This window comes from Syngnathus leptorhynchus, chromosome 12 (assembly GCF_054491065.1).
Source record: "Syngnathus leptorhynchus isolate UIUO chromosome 12, UIUO_Slep, whole genome shotgun sequence".
NCBI classification, from domain to species: domain Eukaryota; kingdom Metazoa; phylum Chordata; class Actinopteri; order Syngnathiformes; family Syngnathidae; genus Syngnathus; species Syngnathus leptorhynchus.
Window position 1 is genome coordinate 5,122,782 of NC_141206.1, and position 24,174 is coordinate 5,146,955.

Below are 24,174 nucleotides of genomic sequence, written 5' to 3' on the forward strand. Positions count from 1 at the left end.
AAAAAAGTTTACCATCCCTGCTTCAAAGTCACAGATGGGAATTTCTGTTAAATGAATTAGTGTGGCCGGGTTGTTTTCCTCTTGCAAAAAAAAATTGCTACGTGCTTGCTCATCACCACCAAAAACATTACCCAAACTTTTGAGTACTTTTAAATATGCATATTTAATTTTGTCTAAAGGACCAGTGCTTTCTACACAGCTGATCCCAGCACAGTATTGTATTTATCCTCCCCGACCGATACCTTTTGACCTTATCAATAATGTGTTCATTACTTAGGAAGAGCAAAGAGCTTATCGAGAGAAATAAAGCAGTTGTGGTTTCTTATAATGTGCTGTTTGATTCCATCTATTATATATTTGCGTTCATTCAGTGTCATGCTCACCCATATGAAAAAAAAATGAAAGTAAAACTAACAAGCTAAATGAGAGCTTGTGCACATTTATATACGTGTACAAAGTATTTATATTTTTAAAGTGTCAGTGATAACTTCAAAATCATTTTATTTTGGTTCGTTACTGTCATACTCGAAAACGCACTACAATGTTTGTGTCTGACGTCACAAGTGACAAATTCTTCGCATTTTTGCCGAACTTGTCTGGACGAAGACCCACTTTAACACTGTAACTGTCAGGGGGCGCCGTGGACTAAAACGTTTTATGTAGTTCAAATAAAACACGGTAAGTGCTAATGTTTTGTTTTTATTTTTTAACTAAGTACACCGTTTTTAAGCTAGCTACCAGCCAATGACAATGGCTTGTCGGGAGTAGCATCGCTCAATACGAAGAGAATCGTTTACGTTTTATATGCGGTGTACGTGTACTGTACTCTCAAATTTATTATAGAGTTTAAACCGATAACTAACCCGTTCTTCTGAGGTGTTTTTTTTTAACTACAAACTTGACAAAATAAGTTAAAACCGGGACAAGAAACGTCGAAAGTGGCCCAGTAGACTGTAACGCAAACTATATCGACGTAAACCAAAACGATACTTTATTTTTGTCATCAAACATTGCATTAAAAAAATAAAAAGTTTTCTTACAGCATTTGAAAACATGGCAGTGACATTGGACGAGATACTTTCGAATGCTTATTCAGCTTTATGAGAAGGACAAAATATTAGGAACAGCTCATAGTATCACCCTGTGCAGTTTTGTTTCTAGAATGTAATTAGTTTTAAAGTTAATGTAGACAGTACTTGCATACAATGGGGGTTTTCAACCTAAGGCCCCTGGGCAGGTTTAATTGCACTTTTGTGGTACGACTAAGTGATCTGATCTAACAGTGGTTCTCACACTTTTACACAAGTGCCATCACAATGACCAACATTAAAATAAAATAGTGTGGTAGGCCTGAATAAGTGTTTATTAGAAAATAAACTGGTGATAAACATCCAAACTACATTCCCCTTGAAAAAAAATAGTAAAAGAAATTTCTTGAATATGCAAATCTGCTGGTAGTATGTGGCAGGCAACTTTGTTATGATTCAATGAAGTCATCCATTATCTGAACCACTTTATCCTTAATTTAGAAAAATGCATTATAGATAGTTGCACCTAAATAAACCTTTAAAAACAGTTCTTGAAGAATAAATGCAGTTTTATTGTACTTAAAAGTTAAATACAATTGGACTGTACCTAACAAGTGTAGCTCATTGGATTAGGGCCAGTTGTGAATAACCACTACAGGGGACACGTGCCACACTTTATGAATCATATTCATATGCAATATTAACAGGTTATCAGGGTGTTGTGGTGTAAGGCAGCATGGCTAAGGTGGCTCGGAGAGCCAACGAAGGCCTGATGATGATGCAGGAGCTCGACGACCGCCTCAAAGAGCAGATTGACAAACTGGAGCACATCCGCCTGGCTGCAGTTGAGCTCAAGGACAACTTGTCTGCGGTGATTGAGGCAGTCCATACAGCAGTTAGTACTCGATGCAAGTAATGGATGATACAATATTACTTTGTGTGCAGGGCAACAGTGATCTTTCTCAGTCACTGAGTGACCATGTGGAGTGGTTGAATCACTTGTCAGAGCGTGTGGAGAGTCTTCATATGAACACATCGGTTTTTGTTCAGGTAAGATTAAAGACAAATGGTGACGTGACAGCAAGTACAACTGACCAAGAAACTGACTAACCTACTAACTTTTATCTATACAACAAACTGACCGAATGACGTGGATAACAACATAACAATGACACATCTCATCCACCAATGACGGCTTCTTCATCAGATGAACCCGAAGCCTCGGGCGTGGTCAGGGAGGCACACTTCCAAACACGGCTTCCGCAGGGGGCGTGCTCACCTAGCTGATGATGCGCAGTCCGAGATATGTTGGTCGCCCGTACGCACACGCAGGAACAGTGACGCCGCCTCTGAGATGTCTTGTAATTGGTGACCTCCCACAGGGAAGGATATCTGACCTCTTCGTATAGAACTATCTTCCCACTTCATCTCTCATTCAAGTTATTTGCATATTGCCATTGTTATCGAATGCATATTTGATGCATGACTTTACATTTCTGTTTGTGTAAATCAAAATATTTGTTTCCCCTGAGTTCTCATTGCATGAATTGGTTGTAGTAAGAAAATACGAATTTAAAAATAATGTGAATCGCCAATTTGAATTTGTGATCTTTTGTGTGCAAATGAGATGAACATTCACTAGACATCACATTTAGTACACCAAACTATTATAAAATGACAATACAATTCACAATAAATGATAATTAATGAATAAATAACAATGGGATGAATTTTAATGATGAGATCAATTTTCCATGCAGACCTAAGTGCTAGACAGACATAAGCACCAATTTTCCGCCCAGTCAAAGGTCCAATTAAGTCCATACAGCATCAAAACATGTTACATACATAATTACAGTCAATGTTAAATAATTGATGTTAAACTCAACTTGAGTTATTTTCTGTTAAGATACTTGTACTTTTGCCCACATCCATGTTTATCATAATATTTTCGGTTTTGTTTACAATGGGACGACGCTTTGTCCAATCAGACGTCCAAGTAACGTCACGTGTTACCAATAAAACTCCTCCCAAATCTTCTTTCCATGCGAAAGGTGGGGCTACGGCATCGTCACCCAATAGGGCGTTCCAGTATTGTCACATGTTGTTGCTTGACCAATTATAAAATAGAGTTACAAGCTGGCCGCACCCAAGTCTGGATGATGGCGGAGAGGGAGGAGCCAAATTAGGGGGACGACCAACGCTAGGGGAGGGCGAATTTTCACCCTGCTATCGACACATTCTGTGGACAAAAATAGCGGAATTTGCCTGCCTGTCTGCCTTCAACTGACAAGGGTTACGTTTCATCACCTCGTTTTAGAGAGGGTAAGCTTCGAGGTCTTTTTGTCGTTTTTCTGAATCAACATGGCTCCTGACTTGTTTTTTAGTCAGCGCCGTATGTTTTAAAAGTGAATGCGAACAAGCTAACGTTGTTTTGCTAATGTGTCGCTGCTTGATCAATGGAGGCTGCAGGGAAGTGGGTGTGCACTTTTTTTTCTTTTTGCAATGCTGAGCCGTTTTCACTATAAACGTCATCCGATCACCAGAAGATGGGGAACAGTGTCTTGGGTTTATTTTTGTTAAGTTAGCCCATTCTGTCTTTAGCTAACGCTGGGCCTGTGGTGCCTTATCGTGCATTTCAACAGCTACATGTGTCGGCGCTTGTAGTGTTTTTGCATTTTCTGCAACGATTGATGCTATATTTAGATTGATATACATGCAGGGAAGGTTTGACATGCATTTGTAATGTTCCCACATGTTTAAAGTCTTCATTTCAATAAGCACATTTAGTTACTAATCATGTCTGGCCACTTATAAAATTGGATGCAATGATATACATCTTGTCGTACCTAATCATCAATCATATCGTACTTAAACATCCTATCGTACGGAAATTTGAAAATTAATCAAGAAGACATTATTTGAAATAGTTAGTGAACGTGAATATGATAAATACAACTCAAAAAAAGTAAAACGGCCCTCATCATATTAAATCATGGCACAAGAAATTGCTCAATCCAAATAATTTGCCAATTAATTCTGTCTGTTATCTGTTGGTTTACTTGGTGAAAACATTCAGTGTATGCGATTGCAGTATATGATAAGACTAAATGTAAGAAAATGGAAAGGGTTTGTTTTCTGCGAGTCATTTGTTATTTTGCTTCCAGCCACATGCTGTTTACCTCAGTATCTACTTGGAAACAAGAAAAACAGTCCTCTGCTGGTCATAAACCAATGCACTTCCAGCTCTATGCTATTTACTTTAGCATCATGGGAACATGAACCTGTTTGTTTCCTGCTGGTCTTGAACCATTGTGCTTCCAGCGATATGCTAACCTTAACATCTACTTTGAAACAGTACACCGTTCGAATCCAATCATTAGCCGTTGTGCTTCTAGCTATTTACGTTGACATTTACTTGGGGGGGGGGATCAATGTTTTTTCCCATTGCATATTGAATTATATTGCTTCTACTGAGCTCCCAGACACTTTAGCGCACCTATGTTGGTTTACTGGCTCTATCATTATCATCACACTTATTTTTGTTAAGTCCTCTCTAGCCCCTCTTCATGATAGATGTGGAAGAGCCCTTCATTGGTCTCTCCGTATTGAGTGTACAGAATGGCTGCAAACTCCCACAGGATTGAGTTTGTCTGGCTGTGTGTTGCCATCACAGTGATGGCAACACAAAACTGCATGAACCGCCCTGATTTGCAGGCTGGTGCATCAGCTGCAGCTTTTTCCACCGCACCCTTCCTTTTAATCAGTCGCCATAACAATTGAGTGTGCCTTTATGTCCTTTGGCATGTTCAGTTACAGAAGCTAGCCGTGGGTGGCGTTTAATACCGACTATACTGCTACGATCTTAGCCCACAGCTGCTCTTACATAACAGTAGTCTTTACAAGACTGTCCTGTTACCATGGTAATTTAGGTCTCCATAGAGATGACACCCTCAAACAGGACTGGAGATGTGCAAACAACACCCCCCCACATACACACACACACCATCACCTCCACCCACACGCCCACGTTTGTAAGGCGGGATGAGGAGCTGTGAGATGACACGATCCATCTGCCTCGTGCTTGGAAGAATGCTTCCTTCCTTTCTTTCCTGACACTAAGCAAAAATATTAAAGTACCAATACGTCCTTATTTAAAGAGGAAGTCAAATAAAAGAATAAAAAAAGGGATACACTCAGGGCTCAGTTAACGACCAGCCTGCAGATAAAAGACTTTTTAAAGGTTGTATGCAGAAGTTAGGTTTGTAGTTCAACTACCAATTGTGAAATAGAATTAAATTAGGCTAACTGGGCTCGGTGGAGGCCAGGCGTGAGAATTCTAAACTGCCTGAGCTTGGGTAGTAATCTAATAAGTGACTCAGGACAGACAGAATTGGATTGTTCTGGCTCACTATAGCATTGTCATGGAACATTTTTTGTTATTGATACCCCGCTATCGGCCCGACGCCGTTATGCTCGCATGTTTGCACTCGTGCAAGTCAGCCAGTCATCAGTCAAATCATCTGTGTAGTATTAATTCAAAAATTGTGTATTAAAAGTACGAGTGGAATGCATACTTGTTATTGGTGAGTAGTAAGTGGGGAAAAAAAACCCAGATGAATTTTCACTGCTTTTTGCAGGAGGCCAGGCCAGGATGAACGGCGACTCAGGTGCCGGTGTGGTGACGGCCCACCCTCCCGCCACCGCCCCCCACAAGGAGCGCTACTTTGACCGGGCGGTGGACGAGAGCAGCCCCGAGTACCAGCGCGAGAGAAACATGGCGCCCGCCCTGCGCCAGGATTTCAACATGATGGAACAGAAGAAGCGAGTCTCCATGATTCTCCAAAGCCCGGTTAGTGGGAGAGTTAGCTGACAAACACCACAACTCATTTGACCACTACACCAGCTCTTTCAATGCAGTTGATGCCACTGATTTAAAAATACAAACTAGCAACGTCATCATCAAATCTTTTTAGAATTGATTAGCAAAGTATGCTAATCTCGAGTTTCTTCTTACATGTTAACAGATTAGTTTCCACATTTCCACATCGCTATCCTGGATGGATCATGTTGCCACACACTTTCTGTGGAGGAATAATGTGCTTTTTCCCAATGGCTCCTCTTTGTAGGTGTTCTGCGACGAGCTGGAGTCCATGATCCAAGATCAACTGAAGAAAGGCAAGACACCCACCAGCCTGCTGGCTCTGCAGCAGATTGCCGACTTCATGACCACCAGCATGCCCGCCATGTGTCCTGCTGCGCCGCAGGGGGGTATGGCAGCGCTCAACATGAGTAAGAACTTCTGTCTGTCCATTGCCACACTATTTTTGAAAACATACTATAGTGCCACCTGTTGACATATATGCCCTTGTTTCTCCCCCCCCCACCTCCAATATGACCCCCTTTTCTTTAGGTTTGGGTATGGTCACACCGGTGAACGATTTACGTGGATCGGATTCTATCTCGTACGACAAAGGCGAGAAGATCCTCAGATGCAAGCTGGCAGCGTTCTATCGGCTCACTGATCTGTTTGGCTGGTCGCAACTCATTTACAATCATCTCACAGTAAGACGATTTATAGCAAAAGATCCATTGGTGGAATCTCTGTTGTAATGCCACTTACTCCTCGTCATCCAGGTAAGGGTGAGCTCCGAGGAAGATCGTTTCCTTATTTGCCCTTTTGGGCTCCTCTATAGTGAAGTCACCGCATCCAGCCTGGTGAGTCTTGTTCTGAAGTTCTTCTGCTTTTTTTTTTTTTTTTGCTCTGTTTTTTATTATTGCATTTTTTTAATCCCCTGTTCTTTAGGTGAAGATAGATTTGTCAGGTGATATCGTGGATCGGGGAAGCACTAACCTCGGCGTCAACGGCGCCGGCTTCAATCTGCACGCCGCCATCTATGCTGCGCGGCCGGAGGTCAAGTGCGTCGTCCATATACACACGGCTGCTGGCGCGGCGGTAAGTCAGAAAATAAGATGTTGTGATTGGGGTTCTGACTGTGGCCTTCCAGACGACAAAACAAAAGCTGCTTATCACAAAAGTTTATTCAATCTAATTCCAGGTGTCGGCCATGAAATGCGGCCTGCTACCCATCTCACCTGAGGCTCTTGCCCTTGGTGAGGTGGCCTACCATGACTACCAAGGCATAGTGGTGGATGAGGAGGAACGAGTTGACATTCAGAAGAACTTGGGCAAAAAAGCTAAGGTACCATCTCAATAGCTGCTGTTGTTAATCTTCTTTAGTTTTCATCCTAAGACCCTCGCATGTTCTTGTACCACCTCAGGTGCTCATCTTAAGGAACCACGGTTTGTTATCAGTTGGTGAAACTGTGGAGGAAGCTTTCTATTACATCCACAACCTGGTCAATGCATGTGAGATTCAGGTGGGAGAAATTTAGGATTTTTTTGTGTGTGTGAGAAATATTTGTAGTTATGTTTTCTGTTGTACCAAGTAGCAGCTTCATTTTCATGAGTGTTTTTTATTTATTTGCTTGAATAAAAGTCTATACCCTGATTCGTTTATTGTTCCATAGGTGCGAACACTGGCCAGCGCTGGAGGCCCAGATAACCTGGTGATGCTTGACCCAGGCAAGTACAAGTCCCGTCCTCGCGTTCCCGAGCCTGCCGGCGACGGATCCAGCGCCCAGCCCAAGTGGCTAGTAGGGGAGCAAGAATTTGAGGCTCTCATGCGAATGCTCGACAACCTGGTACGTCAACCTGAATCACGGGGGTTTTACAGGATTACGCTCTTAATCCTTCCCATCTGGTCCCCATCAGGGCTATCGGACCGGCTACCCTTACCGTTGTCCGGCATTACGAGACAAAGGTAAAAAGTACAGTGACGCGGAGAGCGCTCACTTGGCCGGTTACACTTACGGCGAGGACAGCGACTCGGGCGCTCGCTCCCCAATGAAACACAGCTTCCAGCGCGGCCAGCGCGACAAGACCCGTTGGCTCAATGCCGGCGGTCGGCCCGACGAGCCCGGCGAGGACGGGCCCGACGGCGGAAGCCCCAAGTCGAAGCCTAAGGTGTGGACGAACATAACACATGATCACGTCAAACCCTTGCTGCAGTCTCTCTCGTCCGGTGTCTGCGTGCCAAGCTGTATAACCAACTGCTTGGTCTGTGCCTACCTTATTGTTCATAGTATGTGTGTGTGTGTGTGTACCGCCGCTGACTTGTTGGCGGCAGTTGGTCGACATCTTGGTGTGCTTGGCTGTGAGGGGAAAAGTCTTGTTGCCTCATTGCAAATTAAAAAGCATGGGAAAACTCCAGCCAATTTAGGCCCACTTCCCCTCGGGTATCGGTTCAATTCAATACGCTTAAATTGATGTCGAAATTCCGAAAAACAAATGAACAATTGACTATTTACAAGTAATTCCACTACACGCACTATCTCTTCCCCCTCATCTTTTTTGATTTTGTGCTCTTTCCGGAAAATATTTTTCTTCACAGTATTTATTTGCAAAAAGGCAAAACAATGGAAAATGAAATGTAAATTAATCTGTGTTGCCAATCAGGAATTCAAGATAAAGTATAAAAACAGGATTTCAGAACATCCCTCTAAATAATATATCCAAATAGTCGTCCCGATCAATGATACTTGTTTACTGGTATTTTTGTTCTTTCATTTTTAAAAGGCGCTTCCTATTTTGCCTTAATCACCGTGTAGTTTATTGTTTTCCCCCGCAGTCCTTGAATGCGTCACGACGGCCGACCAGCTGCTCCACCGCATGCCCTACTGCATGTGTGGGTCCTGAAATGCATCGTCGTTGTTTGTTGAGAATGTATTTTCCAGAGGAGCGAGCAGCAGGGGGTGCTCACCGCTCTTCTATACTCCTCCTTTGATATATTTCTTTATCAAGCCCAGTGAGTAAATCGCTTGCATAGTTCAGACAGGCTGAATGCCCCTTTTTTTAGGAGTATGCAGCTTAAATTTATGATTTGCCTCCCCCATCCCCCCCCCCCCCCCAAAAAAAAAAGAAAGGAAAAAAAATTGCAATTGCTTCGTATTGAGTTTATTATAATTTTCTTTAAATCTGCATGATTGGCAGCAGGGGCAGGGGGACTCTAATTTGACCTGGCCTTATAAAAATGAATTATCTCCTGTTGGAAAAGTAGGTGATGTTGTGTTGTGAGGCTCTTCCTCAGTGAGTATATCAATCGTGTTTACATGTCCATCTTCATCCTCCACCCACCTTCCTTCCTTCCTCCTTCATTTAACGGCAAGACTGTTTAAAAAAATATGAGCTTCCCGCAGGCACAATTTTTAATAATAATTCTTGCATGAAAGCTAGAATTTTCACCTGCTGCTCATTCTTCTTGTTGAGTTGAAAAGAATTCAATTTTATTACAATCCCCTGCTGAGCATTACCAGGTTTACAAAAGCTGTATTTCCGCAAATAGTGCTGTTGATGGGGCATTTTCATTTACCGGTACTCAACAACAGATGTGAGGAGATGATTTTTTTTTATTAGGGGGCATTCCCACATTTGCACAAATATTCAAACTAATAAGCAGAATATTTCACATTACACAATATTGTGGAGGAACTGCAAGGCAATGCAACACTGTTCTTGCCAGAGAAAAATAAATACAGTGAATTATTGTAATACAAAAAATACATTAAATTAATATCACACTTTTCTCAATGCCCAAAGTTGCATTCCACTTCCAAAATAGGACTGCTCTCTCTCTTTCTCTCTCCTTATCTCTGTTGTCCATGTTGATGTTGTTGTCTAATCAGCTATGAAAACGACTGGTGATGCCAGCTCACCTTTCACTGCTCACCCGACTCGCTTCGTAAGCGTCATCGTCCTCCCGCCCGCCCGCTCCTCACCCAATCCCTTTCTCTTCTTCTACTACTCATCCTGGGATGTTAACACCTTCATAAGCTTGTTTTTGTTCATGCCTTTGTTTTACTCAGCATAACACTGACAATTGGGGAACAAAGTAGTTGCTGCGCATCAATTGAATTTAGATCCGTATAAGGTCCGATCATGCAAATGTGTTATATCAATTGTCAGCGTTTTTTGCGCTTTCAAATTAGCGATACCAAACCAACCCTAATGATGTATTGTATGCGAGACTTTATGTAACTGCTAAATATGTCAAATGTTCTCAAGGGTGTAAAGGCACGTCCTTATTTTTAGAGATTATTTTTATACATGTAAATAATATAGAAAATATTTGCTATTCGCTGACAATTTTTTTTGCTGAATAGTGATTGAGCAGAACAAGAGAATTTGGTCATCACTGACTCACTTCATTCAAATCATTTTTATTTTCATGCCAACCTATTTTGGTCTTTTTTTTTCTGTTGAGCATGGTTATTTTAGTTATAGTGAAGCCTGCAAACAAAAAAGTGTTTGTTTTTAATTTCAGTTTGGTTCTCAGCTTCTTGCTTCTCTTTTGGTTTGACTTTGTTTTTGTGTGGCGTTCGCAGTGGACTAAAGAGGACGGAATGCGACAGGCCGCCGTGGCCAATCAGTTCATCCCGTTGAACACCAATCCCAAAGAAGTGCTGGAAATGAGAAATAAGGTATCTTTGGATTCTATTCCTGTTCATTCCCGTTTATTACTATAAAATATCCATTCTTCTTATGTCTTTGTAGATCCGCGAGCAGAATCTGCAAGACATTAAGACTGCCGGACCTCAGTCTCAGGTTCTGTGCGTTGGCTCAGTGGTGGAGCGCAACTTTCAGCAGGTCGGTGCTGCAATGTCACTTCTGTCCTGACCTGGAGAGGAATAGTGGCTTCTATTTGGTTGTATAATTACCCCGATTTGATTCATACATACCAAAGTGACCAAATATTATTTTATATACACTTGAAATGGGGCTAAAATATATTATTTCCAGGTCGGGATCCCTTGATACCATAGACATTATGCATTATATCATTCCATTCTAATTGTATTCATTTTTGGATGAGCTTTGGCGGGCTTCATGGAATGCTGAGCACAAAATAAAATCATGACATCTTTTAGGTTTTGCGTGCATGCGTTCATCGTTTATTTTTTGTTGTTTTTTTTCGCTTCCAAAATCGACGCAAAAGCAGGGCGTGAGGGAAATCATCAGAACTGCTATTTTTCGAGTTTGTCGATATTAAAATTGACTGCCGCTTTGACGCACGGTACTGCTTCACTTTGCATGCTTCTGCATGTTTGCTGCAGATTTGGGTGAGGAGGGAGTATACGAAAGTAAATGGCGCAATGATGCTGCTTGTGCAAAACCTTTCCGTCTCTGCATGCGTGTATCGAAATTCCCCGTTGCTGCCCCTCCCACCTCCTTCCACCCTCACTGGGTTTACTATTGCAGGACGCCCCTCTGTCTGACTGTACAGACACTATTGACGGCCTCGATGCCTCGGAGGGGTCCTATAGTCCTGCTAGATCTATTAGAAAGGTACTTGCAGCTCCAGTCACTAATCTGTTACTCACATCGTCCCTCGAAAGAGACTTTTGCAGCAATTGCTTTTAACATGTCAGGACGGGTGAAGTGAATGTCCAGTGTTTAACTTTACATCATGGTCTTAATATTACACACACACGCAGCAGCAGTTCCTATGAGGCCTCCAAAATATATTTACGCCCTTAGTGACTGTGAGCAACATAGACATCGGAACAATTTGGATCCTTAAAAAGCTGTGAACGTACCGCGGAGGTGCCAGGACATTCTTTTCCCGCCATTGTCTCACTGTCTCATGAAAATTGTAAGATTATGTCAAATCTGTCCTGTAATTGCACAAGAAAAATATTAAAGATGCAAAATACATTTAAATGACAATATTTCAGCTTTTGATTTGATCTCTTAGCGTCATTTTGAGGTACGTTCTTGTCCCCCCCCCCCCTCCTTCCCTCCTTGTCTTTGTCCCAAAGGGAGAACTGGTGACCGCGTCCAAGGCCATCATTGAGAAGGAGTACCAGCCCAAGGTGATTGTCAGCAAGCAGGGGCCCAACCCCTTCAACAAGCTCACCGACCAAGAGCTGGACGAGTATCGTCGAGAGGTAGAGCTGAAGCAGAAAGGACCTGAAGGTAAATACCTCCAGCGAGCCCTCCAGTAAATCACGATGACGAGAGACAATTTACGACGCGCTTCTGTGTTTGCTGCTGTTTTGGTTAGCAACAGAGTTCAAATTGACTCTGGTGAACAGATATGGAGGAATAAGAAAGCATCTAATTGTGGGAGAGCTTATGGAGGTAGACTGGTATATGCTGTACTGGAAAACTAGGTAATGATGTCTCTCCACCTCCACGTGCACTGCCAACATGGATTCACAGTGCAAGATGAAGGTGATTGCAAGGCAGCACTCTCCTCCAAGCTGGAAAGCGTGCTGACAGTCGAAGCCCCACTTCCCCCTCTCGTGTTATCTGAACCCGGCACGGCAACAGCCACCGGGCAGGGGCCCCCGCCCCTTGGCCTTGTGGATGCAGTCCACCCGGACTCTCCCCATAAGGAGTTCCACTGCGCCGTCCTGCGAGCCCTCAGCAAGGAGCCGGTGGAGGCGAATCAGGCTGAAGGTACATGAGGCCAAGCGGAGGCGATCATCCTTGTCCCGACCTCTCTGCCCTCTCCGGGCGGGTCCCCCGAGTCTGCTGCTACCCCCCTCCCCCTTTGCCCCCCAAAACCCCTCACTCTGATGTCAAAGGCATCCGAGAATTCCGCAGATTGGTACGAGGAGCCGAGGACGCCCGGGTGCTCGCTCCTCGCATCCAAACGTTCCTTTTGCTGTGGTGTGCTGTGCTTAACCTCTCCAATCAGAGCAGCTCAGATCTGGACTGGAAAGGTGATGCTTCTTCCTGCTAACCCTTCCTGGATTGATTCTGGTGGTGTCCACTCTCTCTCCTGCACCTTTGAAATCACTTGAAAGCTACACACGTGGACAAATTTGTTGGTACCCTAAAAGAAGACAACCTAGCCATGTCTTCAGCACAGTGGCAAAAGTCCATTGAAATATAAAACTTGGTTCTTTAGATATTTGTATCTGGCATAGTGTGTCTTGAGACATGGTTATGTTGTTGTGCTGCTTTGCTGCATCCAGCACAGGGACTCTTCCATCTGTGCATGGTTCAATGAAATCTCAAGACTACCAAGGCAATGTGGACCCAAATGTGGTGCCCAGTGTTAGAAATCCTTTTGGTCCATGATAAAATGGTTTAAAAAAAACATTATTTTGAATATAACGGAAATATATTCATAGAAACATTGCTCAAAAGAAACATTGACTCATAAATAACTAAAAAAAGATATGGAAGAGGGTTCTGGTTTCTTCTGGGACTTCTTTGCGCTTTTCAGCACTGGATTGTCTTGAGACTCTGGGACTGCTTTGTGTAATGGTCACATTGAATTTGTGCCAGATACAATAAAATCACCAGACTACAAAGGCACCTTTTTGAAGTTCTCGACAATGCCTGGTTTTCATCGGCTAAATTGGTGTATATTTTCATTTATTATTTCTTTTGTCAGTTTTTGTCGATGACGAATGGCGGTTTTTCTTTCTACCAAGGATTTTGTCCATGTGTCAAATTTGTTGGCCTTTTGGGGCACTTTTAAGGGAGAGTTCAACTGCGACTTATTGGATGAAGCCTCGTCTAAAATCAATCAGTCTGTTCTTTGTTTTTGTCAAGTAGTCATTTTTTTTTTCCTGAATCCAACGCAGATCAAGAGTTGGAGGAACCAGAGGAAGAGGCCAAAGACCCAAAGGCCACCTGTACACCACCCAGCACTCCAGTCAGGGCAGAGGAAGGTAAGGTTGGCCCACTTAAAGGTCCCAGGACTCCGACTAGCCTCACTTAATTTAAACATGGCTGGATGGATGCTGTGTCCGGTGGTCTTCCAGAGGGCAACGTGGAGTCTCCTAAGCATTTGTGTGGCTGTTTAAATGTTTTAATTGCATTGCTGTTGTGCTGTTTTGAAGTAATAACAGTCCAAGAGGCAAAATTAGTATCTTCGTTAGACTCATAATCAAAAAGACGTTTGAATGTCCTTTCTGTTTTTAGCTTGGTGGCAAAAAAAAAAAGTGAATTCGATTTTTAATTTGCAGGGAAATCCTTTGTTACTATTTACTACATTAGTACACAAAAACACGGAGATAATATTTAATTTTACTGAGTTAAGTTCATATGGAAAAGTTGCTCAAATCAAACATATGTGAAGAAGAATACCCCAAAATAATTTGGAATTCAAACTCCATGGCGTCACGTTGTGACGTCAGCATCTCTTGCTTGTTAGTTTGCTCATTTACAAAGAAATTCACAGTCTCGACTAGTTATGCTTGTTGAACGAGTACTGTCGTAGGCCAAACGGTCATTCCATTTCTAGCATTAAACTCTCGAACCTTTTTCATGATTTTGAGGAGAAATTGTTCAAAGCATGAAGTGAAATAATTTCTCAAGATCATAAAATCGAGTGTGTCCTTCCTCTTGGTCTTTATTACAGTTGGATTACACCTACGTCGTTGCAGCATCAATTGGTAATTCTCAACCTAAAATCAAGATGCAGCTTTGACATCAGTTGTAATCCAACACGTGAGCTCTATTACATCTCCCCTTTGATCCTCCGCCTTCCATCGCCCATCTCATTGGGTTCCACCAAGAATGGCGGGGTCGCCATTTTTACAATCACCCAACCCAATTTTTTTTTTCCCCCCCCTCTTAATTTTAACACTGTGGTTTGATCTGCATCGACATTTGTTTCTACTTGTGCTTCTTTTCTTCTTTGTGGCTGCGATTACAATCAGGAGATGGAAATGCAAAAGAGTACCTGTTACCATAGTAAGTACGTACAGTTCCACCCCCCACCCCATTTTATGACCCATCTCCATGCTTGTCTTTAGACATGCCCCCTCCTCTTGCTGCATGCCTCTAGTGCTAGCGCTAGTTCTATATGGACTAATGGCTCCATGGCTCTTAACGCCTCTTCTGGCTCCTCCTGGATGTGGGTGAGGTTTATTTCAGACATCTCCTAATTCAAATGATTCACCACGAAAACCACTTTTCAAACTTTGCGGCAACAAATGGCCTTGCGGGGAAAGTAAATCATGAGTCGGAGATGCTTCTCGAAGTAACCTTCACCACCCACCCGTTTGTTATCGGCTAACCTTACTCCCTTGCCACTGTCGAAAAGTAATCACATTTTCCTTCTCCGAGTGGTCAGGTGAAATCTTGAATTTGTATATATTTTTTTTTTGTTCATATTACAGATGCCTCCTTCACCAGGTACACGAGTGCCTTCTTTGAGTGTGCGTGTGTGGCTTCTCGTTGTTGGCTTTTCATGCTGTTGCGCTTGGAAACGCTGCCCCAAGGCCAACGCTGTCACCGTATTGTATATAAGTGTATATGTGTGTGGGCGTGTAGGAGAGGAATGGTCGCGGCGTAGGTTGAATCGAATAAGACTAACAGTATTGAGTAGCTGGATGAGCTTCTTGTGACTGGTTACTACTTGTTTGGCTCCCGGTTGTTTCATTTAAACCTGCAGCAATGTTTCAGATTCAATTATCCTCCTGCGACCCTTTTAATCAGACAGTATTTTATTTCCAACTTGGCGCCCGTGAGTCGTTCCTAAGTTCAAGGGAAATTTGATGATACGTTTAGATTCGGGTCATTTGTTTTGAACTAGAGCAGGAGTTTTTGGTCTCAGGAGGTTAAGAATGCTGCTGTGTGGTGTTGTGACCTCACATGTGTGGCTTTGCTTTTTTTTTTTTTAAAACCTTTGAAAGCACTTAAGTAGTCTGTAGCGCAATATAATTAATTTTTGTTTGTATACACAGGGTGGAAATGATCAGAGGAATGGCACTTGTTAAGATTTTGCTGTTTAAATAAAGGTAAAACAAATTGATGAAAAGTACTCATTTCCTCATATAGTGGCCCTTTTCGTTTACTCAATTGCAAATTGTACTTGGCATCAATTCTGCGTACGGTGTCCTCTTGTCTGCTTCGATTAGGTTTTTCTTCCCCATTTTTAATTTTGTGGGCACTTTTTTTTTTTCCTCAACACAAAAAAAAATCAACTTAACAGATGACACGTCTGCTCTGCAGATCTTGTTGGTGCCACTAGTAATGTTAATTACCGCCCATATGGCATCGAGTAAGAAGCACTATTTGTGTAGCGATTAACTTAGGTGCGTTATGTGTTAGAGCAAGAGGCCAGTGTTTGAGGAAAAGTGTTTGTTTAATGCCGGCAGGATAATAAGCAGTGTTGTTTTGGCTCTGACGTGAGTTGCTTGTTGTCTTAGGTTGACGTTGTCGCTCATTTCCATTCAGTACTGTTTGAACAGAACCAGTGACACGTAAAAAATGGCATCTTAAAAATGTCACGTTGAACTTTATCCGCCACTATTCCGTGTCGGTTTATAGGGGATTTAACACAGTGTCTTTCTCTGATAATACCCCAAAAGCGGTAAAATTGCTTGGTTGACTTTGCCCCATATTCTGTTGCGGTGCATTTAACTACAACATCGACTGGGAGGAAAGCTGGTTTTTACAGGCCACATTAAAAAGGGATTATGCTCTTGGTGCTGTGATTCTACTTCCAGTAGTACTTTAAACGGAACAGTGATACTTTTACTTTAAGTGTGAAAAGAGGATTTACACACAGGCAGTGTTAGTCCCTTCATTCCGTGTCAGTGCGGGTTGTACAGACCTGTGTTTGGGGGAAAGGGGGTTATTTTTTTTATTTTTTTTAAAGGAAGTCTCCAAGGTGCTCGTTTATTCCTGCGGACTGATTGGTGTGAGTGTGGGCTCGGCAGTGACCCCTTTTCTGTCATTTACCGTTGCCATTGTCGCCCATCAGAGACCTTGCCAGTGCTGACATTTAAGGACGACAGCGACGCCGCGACCCTGAGACAGACCCTGCCTGACTTAACCCCAGATGACCCATTCGACGCCCCAGCGCTTCCCGTCGAGGACTCGGACGCCGTCCCCACCCCTGCTGCCGCCGAACCCACCGACGACGCGGAGGAACCCGCTGCTGCCGACGCAGACGGCGATGAGTCTCCCAGCAAGTCCCCCTCCAAAAAGAAAAAGAAGTTCCGCACTCCTTCCTTCTTGAAGAAGAACAAAAAGAAGTCTGAGTCCTAAATACGAGCTTCCTCATGCTTTTACCCCTTTTATGTTTTAACGTTAACATTTGCCGGCTTTTAAATCTTTAAATTTTCTTTAGCGCGTGCCAATTTTGTATACATTGTAAAAAAAAAAGTCATTATTTAGGGTGTGATGCCTCCTGTCCTTGTCCACTCTGCAGGCCTTTTTTTTTTTTAAATGCATGTCTAATAAAAAGCACCCAGTGCAAAGCAAAGCCAGTTATTGTAACCACAAGAATGTATTTGGATTGTATAACGATAGAAAAAGTGTCTTTTGAAAACAAAAACAAGTGAATGCAGAAGGAAAACGTCTCTCATTTCAATGTTAAAATTGCAAAAGTACTAATTAAGTGACTGCAGCAAACATATATGAGCTAATTAACAACCTGGGCTTAATTCCAGCGGATGCTTTATTTTGAAGGAATGTGTACAAAGATAAGCATTGCTTTTTTTTTTGCATATGTTATTTTCTGAATATTCCATGTTTTATTTTGTCACACGCTATTGACGAGCCATAGTTAGCTTGCTGTGAGAGAGCACCGTGAACCACTGTTTCTTTTTAACTTTTCGTCTTTAACCACACTGCAAACTATTTTAATGTATTTGCCTTTTAGATCATGTATCTGCCGTAGAAATAAACATCATGTTACAGCTCAAATTTCTTTTAATAAATCCACAATAAAGTAAAATGACTCATCCTTTAACATTGCCTGATTAATGCGTGACATTCAATGCTTATTTCTTTGTTAGCCATACAAAACATTTCATAAACTCTTAATATTCACATCGGCAAAGAAAAAAGTATTAGAGAAAAAAACTTTTATTTGTGTGTGTGTGTGTGTGTGTACCTTCCTTCAGTAATATAATTTAAAACATTTCTGCTCAAATTTCTGAGGTATTAAACATGTAATTCTATTTACGAACGCTATAGTGGCGCTGCAGGCAAAAAGATGAGCTGGATGGTAGCTCTTTTTTTCTGCCTGTTTTCCTTTGTCTTGAACTTTCACACCATCTCGTGTGCTCTTTTGGTTAACATGAAGTAAAGCAACGTGGATAGTGGATGAAAAGGTATTATTAGTCATTAATGTAAGCGTTCACTCCATTTTGTGATTAAATATTTTCGACGTGGTGGATTTTATAAATTGACTCTTCACGATAATCTCTCAAGTGATGGTTTGTTTAGGTTTCCGATGATAGTTTAGCTACCAAAGCTAATCTTGATTACTGGTACCCTTCTGTGGGGTTCAGAAACATCGACATGTACTATAATAAGTTTTAAATATATGATATATATGTAAGCATTTCGTGTTAATGCTGAGCTGACATGGTTTTCAAATAAATTGTGAATTAGAATGTGAAATGATAAAACATCTCACTCATTAGATTTTATTTTCAATGTCTAAATTCAGAGTTCTTGGTTGAGACATTGATTTAAGAAGTTTGAACAGGAAAATTTGAATTTGGAGCAATGTCAACATAAACGTACTCCGCAGCATTTAGTCAATAATGGTGGTTTATATTAAATGCTAATAATATATGACTATTCCAGATGGGGAAGACAGCCAAAAAGCGAAGCGTGGCCGACAAAGTTCGCAAAGTTAAGACCTCCACCGAGATCAAGAACAACCCATTTGAGGTGAAAATTAATCGCAAGAAATTCGATGTGCTGGGGAGGAAAAGCAAGCATGATGTCGGCCTCCCTGGAGTGTCCCGCTCCAAGGCTATCAACAAGGTGAGACTAAAAGACAACACCTGCACACCAAAGAGAATCATAACAATGGAAACAATCTGTTCCAGGATTAGTTTGTAAAAGATGTTAGTATCTGCCTACCCTTTCCATTTCCTGTTCGATGGGTATTGTCACACATTTCCCCTTTACTGTCACGGGTGTGATGTCACAGCAAAATCAAAACATACGTTGAATTTTTTTTCGAGGCTCACAGAGCAGCTGTCTCATGGCATGATGTTTCTTAACATTCAATAGAGGAAGGAGACACTCTTGAAGGAGTACAAGCAGAAAAACAAGACCAACAAACTCATTGACAGGCGCATTGGGGAGTATGACACCAAAATGGCCCCCGAAGAAAAGATCCTGCAGAGGTTTGCCATAGAGAGGCAGGTGAGCCATGTTGCTATTTTACCAACATTTGAGTGTATTGAAGTGTCTTGAATGGTTTTTGAATGACGTGTTTCAGCGTGCCCATGAGAAGAAGAACATGTTCAACCTTAACGAGGAGGAGGAGCTGACTCATTACGGACAATCTCTGTCCGAAATGGAGAAGTTCACTGATATGGTGAACAGCGACGATGAGTCAGATGAGAAAGGACTTTTGTCGGGTAAGAACTAATGCTTTTGTTACTGCCAATGTGAGGAATCATTTTATGATCTGTTTTCCTAAAGTCCACCCAACTGAACTTAAAAAAAAAGAAAAATCTAGTGAAGAAACGTTTTTTATGAAAGGGCGTGTTTTTCCCCATAACAAATTTTAAAACTAATTTAATTTATGAAAGAAACGGAAACGTAAAAAAACTATGACAAAAACTAGTTAAAAAAAAGATATACTTGACATAAAAAAATTGGTTGTACAAAGGCTACTAATTGTGAAATTGTGATTTTCAGCCGAGCTGACGGCCTCTCACTTTGGCGGCGGTGGGGGTCTTCTAAGGAAGAAGACCCCTGGGGAGCACCCAGACAACGAGGGAGGCCTAAAGGCCAAGTCCAGGCAGGAGCTGATTGAGGAACTCATCCGCAAATCCAAACATGAGAAGGTGAGCCACCTTCTCGCCGTTGGAAGTCATGAAATATGACAAATAAAATTGTCAACCTCCTCTTTCTGCTCAGAGGGAGCGCCAGGTGCTAAAAGAGGAAGCGCAGGAGCTGACGGAGAAGCTGGACCACGAGTGGAAGAGCATCCAGACGCTCATGGTGCATAAGAGGCCCAAAGCTCAACAGGAGGAGATGCTAAAAGAGAAACCAAAGGTGGGAGCACCAGAAAAACCAAGAGCATTTTATAATAAAAACATAATTGTTATATTCATTTATGAGAAGACACTGATCATATAAGAATTTTCATCATAATTAGGAAACAGACCAATATCATAAAGCAACAATTTACTTATGTAAATCGCTACCAGAGTTGACATTATCCAATGATCAACCCGAGTAACTTTTCCTACTTTGGAGCACACTGCTGACATTTCAATCTGTCCATTGACCTTAATTGTGGAGCTGATCACTGCAGATGCTCACTGAGCCGACTTGGCCGCTTACGTTTACGCAGATGGAGGAGTATGACAAGATGGTGAGGGAGCTGGGCTTTGAGATGAAGGCGCAGCCCTCGGAGAAAATGAAGTCCCCCGAGGAACTCGCTAGGGAGGAGCGTGAGAAGCTGCAGAAACTGGAGGTGCGTTTGCAAAATGGCATTTGTAACGAGCATACACGTGTACTGGTGTATAGGAAACGGACCAAAATAGAAAATAGTTGTGTTTTTTTATGGGAAAAAAAAATATATATATATCAATGACGGTGACCGCACCCCGTCCGACTTTTTTTCTAAGGCTGATCGACTGAGGAGGATGATGGGCGATGATGAAGCGGAAGTAGCACCGAGCCGTAATCACATGTCGGCCGACGACCTCGATGACGGATTCATCCTGGACAAAGATGACAAGAAAACTTTAGCCTATCAGGTGAAACGAGATACTGTACATGAACATGGCTGTAGACTGGAAATATGTATGTTATACATGTTTGCTTTATTGTAAAGGATGGCAAATGGAACCTTGACGAGGAGCCAGCTAAAGATGGAGAAAAAGGTGACGAGGAAAAATCTGACGAAGAAGAGGAAGGTGATGGTGGCAGCAATGAGGGAGAAGAAGAGGAGGAGGAGGAGGAGGAGGAGGAAGCGAATGGTCATTCCGACTTGGAGTCGGCGTTAGAAAGTGAGGAAGAGGAGGAAGGTGTGGAGATCAAACCAAAGATGAGCAAAGAGGACAGAAAGGCCCAGCAGGAAGCAGCCAAAGTGGAACTTCCGTACACGTTCGCCGGTAACAAAACCTTTCGATTACTTTGTTAGCATTGAGTTGCATTCGCTGTCTGTTAGGTGCATTTTCTTTAGCAACCATTAGCACTAGCATTTTAATAGCCTGAATAATGCTAGCATGTTTTGTATAGAAGCTTGAATTGTTCTATCATTACAGTTCCAGAAAGCTTCCAAGATCTCGAAAAGCTACTTCGCGGTCACACCCCTGACAACCAGCGCCTCATCGTAGCCAGAACTCAGAAGTGCAACCATCCCAGTGTGGCTGAGGGGAATAAGTTCAAACTGCAGGTACAATTGTGCATTCATTTTGCGTTATATCGCGTATTAATAATATCTGTGTGCCAGAACCTGCTGGGTTTTCTGTTGGAGTACCTTGGAGAACTGGCCTGTCGTAGTCCGCCTGAACTCACCACTGTTGACAAGCTAATCCCGTGAGTTGATTGCTAGCCTGCAAATTGAAATCCTGTATTCAATCAATGAAGTATTGCTTGTTTTATCGTCTGTGTAGAGAGGTGTACAGCTTGTGTCAGATGTTTCCCGAAGCTGCCTGTAGATCCATGCAGACCATCATTGGAGATGCCGCTCACAGCATGGAGGAAACGCTCGAACTCAAAGGGAAATCTCCCTTCCCAACACTCAACATGGTATTATTAATTATTTATGTGCAGTACAAACATTGAGAGAATTGTGAAGTTGGCCTTAAATTTAATCGAAAATAGAATTCAACATGAAATCGAAATTGCGTTGCGCTGTGGCAATACTAAATATGTTATTGTCACAAAAAAAAAAATCATACAATGGAGTGAAGTCGCTTTGTTTCTGCTGTTGGTGTCTCTTCATGTCTATTTGTGGCGATTTTTTTTGTGTGTGCTTTTAGCTAATTCACCTGAAGGTGACAGCGTTGCTGTTTCCTACGTCTGACTTTCGACATCCCGTCACCACACCAGCTCTGCTTTACATTGGCCAAGCTCTCACCAAGGTACGTAATCACTACATCACTGCAATTCATTTTTAATGCCGAGTTGAAAAATGTCTATATTTTAATATCTTTAGCTATATTTTAAAAGGCTCCAAATTCTGTGTGCGCAGTGCTCGGTGAAGTCCTTAGAGGATGTGACGTCAGGTTTAGTGTTGTGCTGTCTAGCGGTGGAGTACGTCTCTTTTTCCAAGCGCTTCCTGCCTGAGCTCATTAACTTCCTATCCGGAACGTTGCACCTAGCTGTGCGGGACAAGACCTCCTCCGCAGGTTGACACCGTCTCATCTTCAAGCCGTCTCGTGTTGACTGCCAACAAACTTGATGTTGATCTTGATGTCGCAGGTTATAAGGTAGTTCCACCTTTTCGAAACACGGGAAAATACAGCAATCTGCTGGTGTTGTCGGACCCAGAATCCTGGAAGAGCTGGAGTAGAAAAACCCTGCCGTTATCTGCCACTCGGCACGTCACGTTAAAGAACGATGTGGACGCAGATCACTACAGGTAGCTCATATTATTTGTAATATTACTCGATGGATGTATGACAGTGTGGAATGTTACTAAAACATTACTTTGCTGTTGTTATTGAAAGGTTGACATGCTTGTACACGTGCTTGGAGTTGGTGAAGAGATGCTGTGTGCTCTACAAGGACCTGGCGTCCTTCACACCTATTTTTCAGCCAATCACAACGCTGCTCTCGCGACACCTCTCCTCCAACTTTTTACCAGAGTCTTTAACGGTGGGTTGTCATGAACTCATATCTTCTTGTATGTTTGGACAGAATTTGAGTCCATTTTAATCATAACCTAAATATTATCATGCTTGGAAAAGTAAGCATGAAATATTCAGAAATAAGTAGCGTGATTTTGAAATCATGCCAGAAATATTTTAAGATGGATGAAATGTTTAACCACTCGACCATTTAACCAAAGGTGTGACTTTGTGTCCTTAAATTGTGCTGCAGGAGCTTCAAGCGTCGGTTCTGGAGGTCCTCGGCGGTGCTCCGCTCGCTCGCAGTCGTCTGGTATTCGATAAGAAGAAGCCCGTCCCTCTGAAACTGTTTACACCCAAGATCGTGGAAGTGTACGTGGACATAAAAAAACAGTCGTCATTAGGAGCACGTGTACGACTTTGGTCAGTGCTATGTGTTTTTTCCTGCAGGTTGGATTACGGGAAGAAGCGTGGCACAACCAGGGAACAGAAAGAGCATCACAGATTGGAGCACAAGTATAAGAAAGAATTCAAGGGAGCGCTGAGGGAGATCAGGAAGGACACTCGCTTCCTGGCCCACGAGAAACTCAATGAAGTCATGACAAGGTATGCGTCACTGTCAGGCGAGTATCCGGGAGCTCGAGGACGCCGGTAACACTCAACCTGCTCGATGTTACCCACAGGGACGCGGAACGGAAGAGGAAGGTAAAGGAGCTTTTCGGCAGCTTGGCCACACAGGAGGGAGAGTGGAAGGCCCTCAAGAGGAAGAAGAGGAAATGAGCCTTCCTGACTCAAATGGACGGTTCTGTACTTTTTTTTTTTCCCCCTTTTTTTATTATATCACTTTTGATGTCAATTTGGCATGTGCACGACACAGTAGGCATGTGGCAATACATCGCTCAATTTGATTAGCAAATGCCTTTTTAAGAACAATTTTTTACAATGCAAATATATTCAGACATGCAATTTGCAGGTAGAAGTCGGTTGAGTAGTATGGCGGTTCAAATTTGTAATAGACATAGATATGCTTAATGTATGACTCATAATAACGACCAACATGTAAATTAAAAACCGTATGCCGTAATTACTGCATCTCAGCAAACCCTTCGTCTCATCTCTTGGAAAAAAAAGTAATGCTACACATGAAAATGTATATTTTAATGCATTTAACATTTGTTCTCATAATGCATATGAAAAAAGCAATAATTTTAAAAAGGATACATTTTAATAGTCTTTTTATGGAAAAGGAATATAGGTCAGTGATAGATTCAATACAAAAATTAATCTTCTCTTTTTTTGCCCCCAATCGGTACAAAAACAATTATGTAGTTTTATT

General features: G+C 42.3%; 3 protein-coding genes across 10 annotated transcripts; all 3 read left to right on the top strand.

Annotated features, from left to right (window-relative positions):
• Positions 1 to 499: 499 nt before the first annotated feature.
• Positions 500 to 2,625, top strand: LOC147047943 (uncharacterized). The gene is made up of 4 exons (XM_085925698.1): positions 500 to 678; positions 1,736 to 1,899; positions 1,974 to 2,078; positions 2,236 to 2,625. Exons 2-4 carry the CDS (start codon positions 1,765 to 1,767, stop codon positions 2,398 to 2,400), a joined length of 405 nt encoding a protein of 134 aa, XP_085781824.1. The 5' UTR covers positions 500 to 678; positions 1,736 to 1,764; the 3' UTR covers positions 2,401 to 2,625.
• Positions 2,626 to 3,200: 575 nt separating this feature from the next.
• On the top strand, positions 3,201 to 17,801 carry add1 (adducin 1 (alpha)). 7 transcript variants are annotated; one of them, XM_085925298.1, is made up of 17 exons: positions 3,201 to 3,353; positions 5,669 to 5,880; positions 6,158 to 6,320; positions 6,442 to 6,593; positions 6,666 to 6,746; positions 6,835 to 6,984; positions 7,088 to 7,231; positions 7,311 to 7,409; positions 7,560 to 7,733; positions 7,804 to 8,148; positions 10,473 to 10,568; positions 10,642 to 10,734; positions 11,347 to 11,433; positions 11,907 to 12,063; positions 12,310 to 12,549; positions 13,689 to 13,775; positions 16,820 to 17,801. In XM_085925298.1, exons 2-17 carry the CDS (start codon positions 5,683 to 5,685, stop codon positions 17,104 to 17,106), a joined length of 2,553 nt encoding a protein of 850 aa, XP_085781424.1. In that variant the 5' UTR covers positions 3,201 to 3,353; positions 5,669 to 5,682; the 3' UTR covers positions 17,107 to 17,801. The 7 variants fall into 7 exon arrangements, with proteins under 7 accessions (XP_085781424.1, XP_085781422.1, XP_085781421.1 ...); XM_085925296.1 differs by lacking the exon at positions 11,347 to 11,433 and adding an exon at positions 14,769 to 14,806 and having other exon boundaries at positions 16,820 to 16,965; XM_085925295.1 differs by lacking the exon at positions 11,347 to 11,433 and adding an exon at positions 14,769 to 14,802 and having other exon boundaries at positions 16,820 to 16,962.
• Positions 17,802 to 18,051: 250 nt separating this feature from the next.
• On the top strand, positions 18,052 to 23,940 carry nop14 (NOP14 nucleolar protein homolog (yeast)). Of its 2 annotated transcripts, none has more exons than XM_085925289.1 (19): positions 18,052 to 18,176; positions 18,658 to 18,840; positions 19,093 to 19,227; positions 19,304 to 19,445; positions 19,729 to 19,877; positions 19,951 to 20,088; positions 20,390 to 20,512; positions 20,667 to 20,798; positions 20,876 to 21,155; positions 21,309 to 21,439; positions 21,497 to 21,582; positions 21,660 to 21,795; positions 22,029 to 22,130; positions 22,241 to 22,397; positions 22,471 to 22,630; positions 22,719 to 22,866; positions 23,092 to 23,210; positions 23,289 to 23,444; positions 23,522 to 23,940. In XM_085925289.1, exons 2-19 carry the CDS (start codon positions 18,658 to 18,660, stop codon positions 23,616 to 23,618), a joined length of 2,574 nt encoding a protein of 857 aa, XP_085781415.1. In that variant the 5' UTR covers positions 18,052 to 18,176; the 3' UTR covers positions 23,619 to 23,940. The 2 variants fall into 2 exon arrangements, with proteins under 2 accessions (XP_085781415.1, XP_085781416.1); XM_085925290.1 differs by having other exon boundaries at positions 18,106 to 18,194.
• The last annotated feature ends 234 nt before the right edge of the window (positions 23,941 to 24,174 follow it).

Bases quoted from the DNA above. Each gene is read 5' to 3' on its own strand.
- nop14 (XM_085925289.1), top strand. From the start codon at position 18,658: ATGGGGAAGACAGCCAAAAAGCGAAGCGTGGCCGACAAAGTTCGCAAA. The intron at 18,841-19,092 runs GTGAGACTAAAA...AACATTCAATAG, and splicing joins GCTCCAAGGCTATCAACAAG to AGGAAGGAGACACTCTTGAA. The intron at 19,228-19,303 runs GTGAGCCATGTT...GACGTGTTTCAG, and splicing joins GGTTTGCCATAGAGAGGCAG to CGTGCCCATGAGAAGAAGAA.
- LOC147047943 (XM_085925698.1), top strand. From the start codon at position 1,765: ATGGCTAAGGTGGCTCGGAGAGCCAACGAAGGCCTGATGATGATGCAG. The intron at 1,900-1,973 runs GTGATTGAGGCA...CTTTGTGTGCAG, and splicing joins TCAAGGACAACTTGTCTGCG to GGCAACAGTGATCTTTCTCA. The intron at 2,079-2,235 runs GTAAGATTAAAG...CTTCTTCATCAG, and splicing joins ACACATCGGTTTTTGTTCAG to ATGAACCCGAAGCCTCGGGC.
- add1 (XM_085925298.1), top strand. From the start codon at position 5,683: ATGAACGGCGACTCAGGTGCCGGTGTGGTGACGGCCCACCCTCCCGCC. The intron at 6,747-6,834 runs GTGAGTCTTGTT...CCTGTTCTTTAG, and splicing joins AAGTCACCGCATCCAGCCTG to GTGAAGATAGATTTGTCAGG. The intron at 12,064-12,309 runs GTAAATACCTCC...ATGGATTCACAG, and splicing joins GAAGCAGAAAGGACCTGAAG to TGCAAGATGAAGGTGATTGC.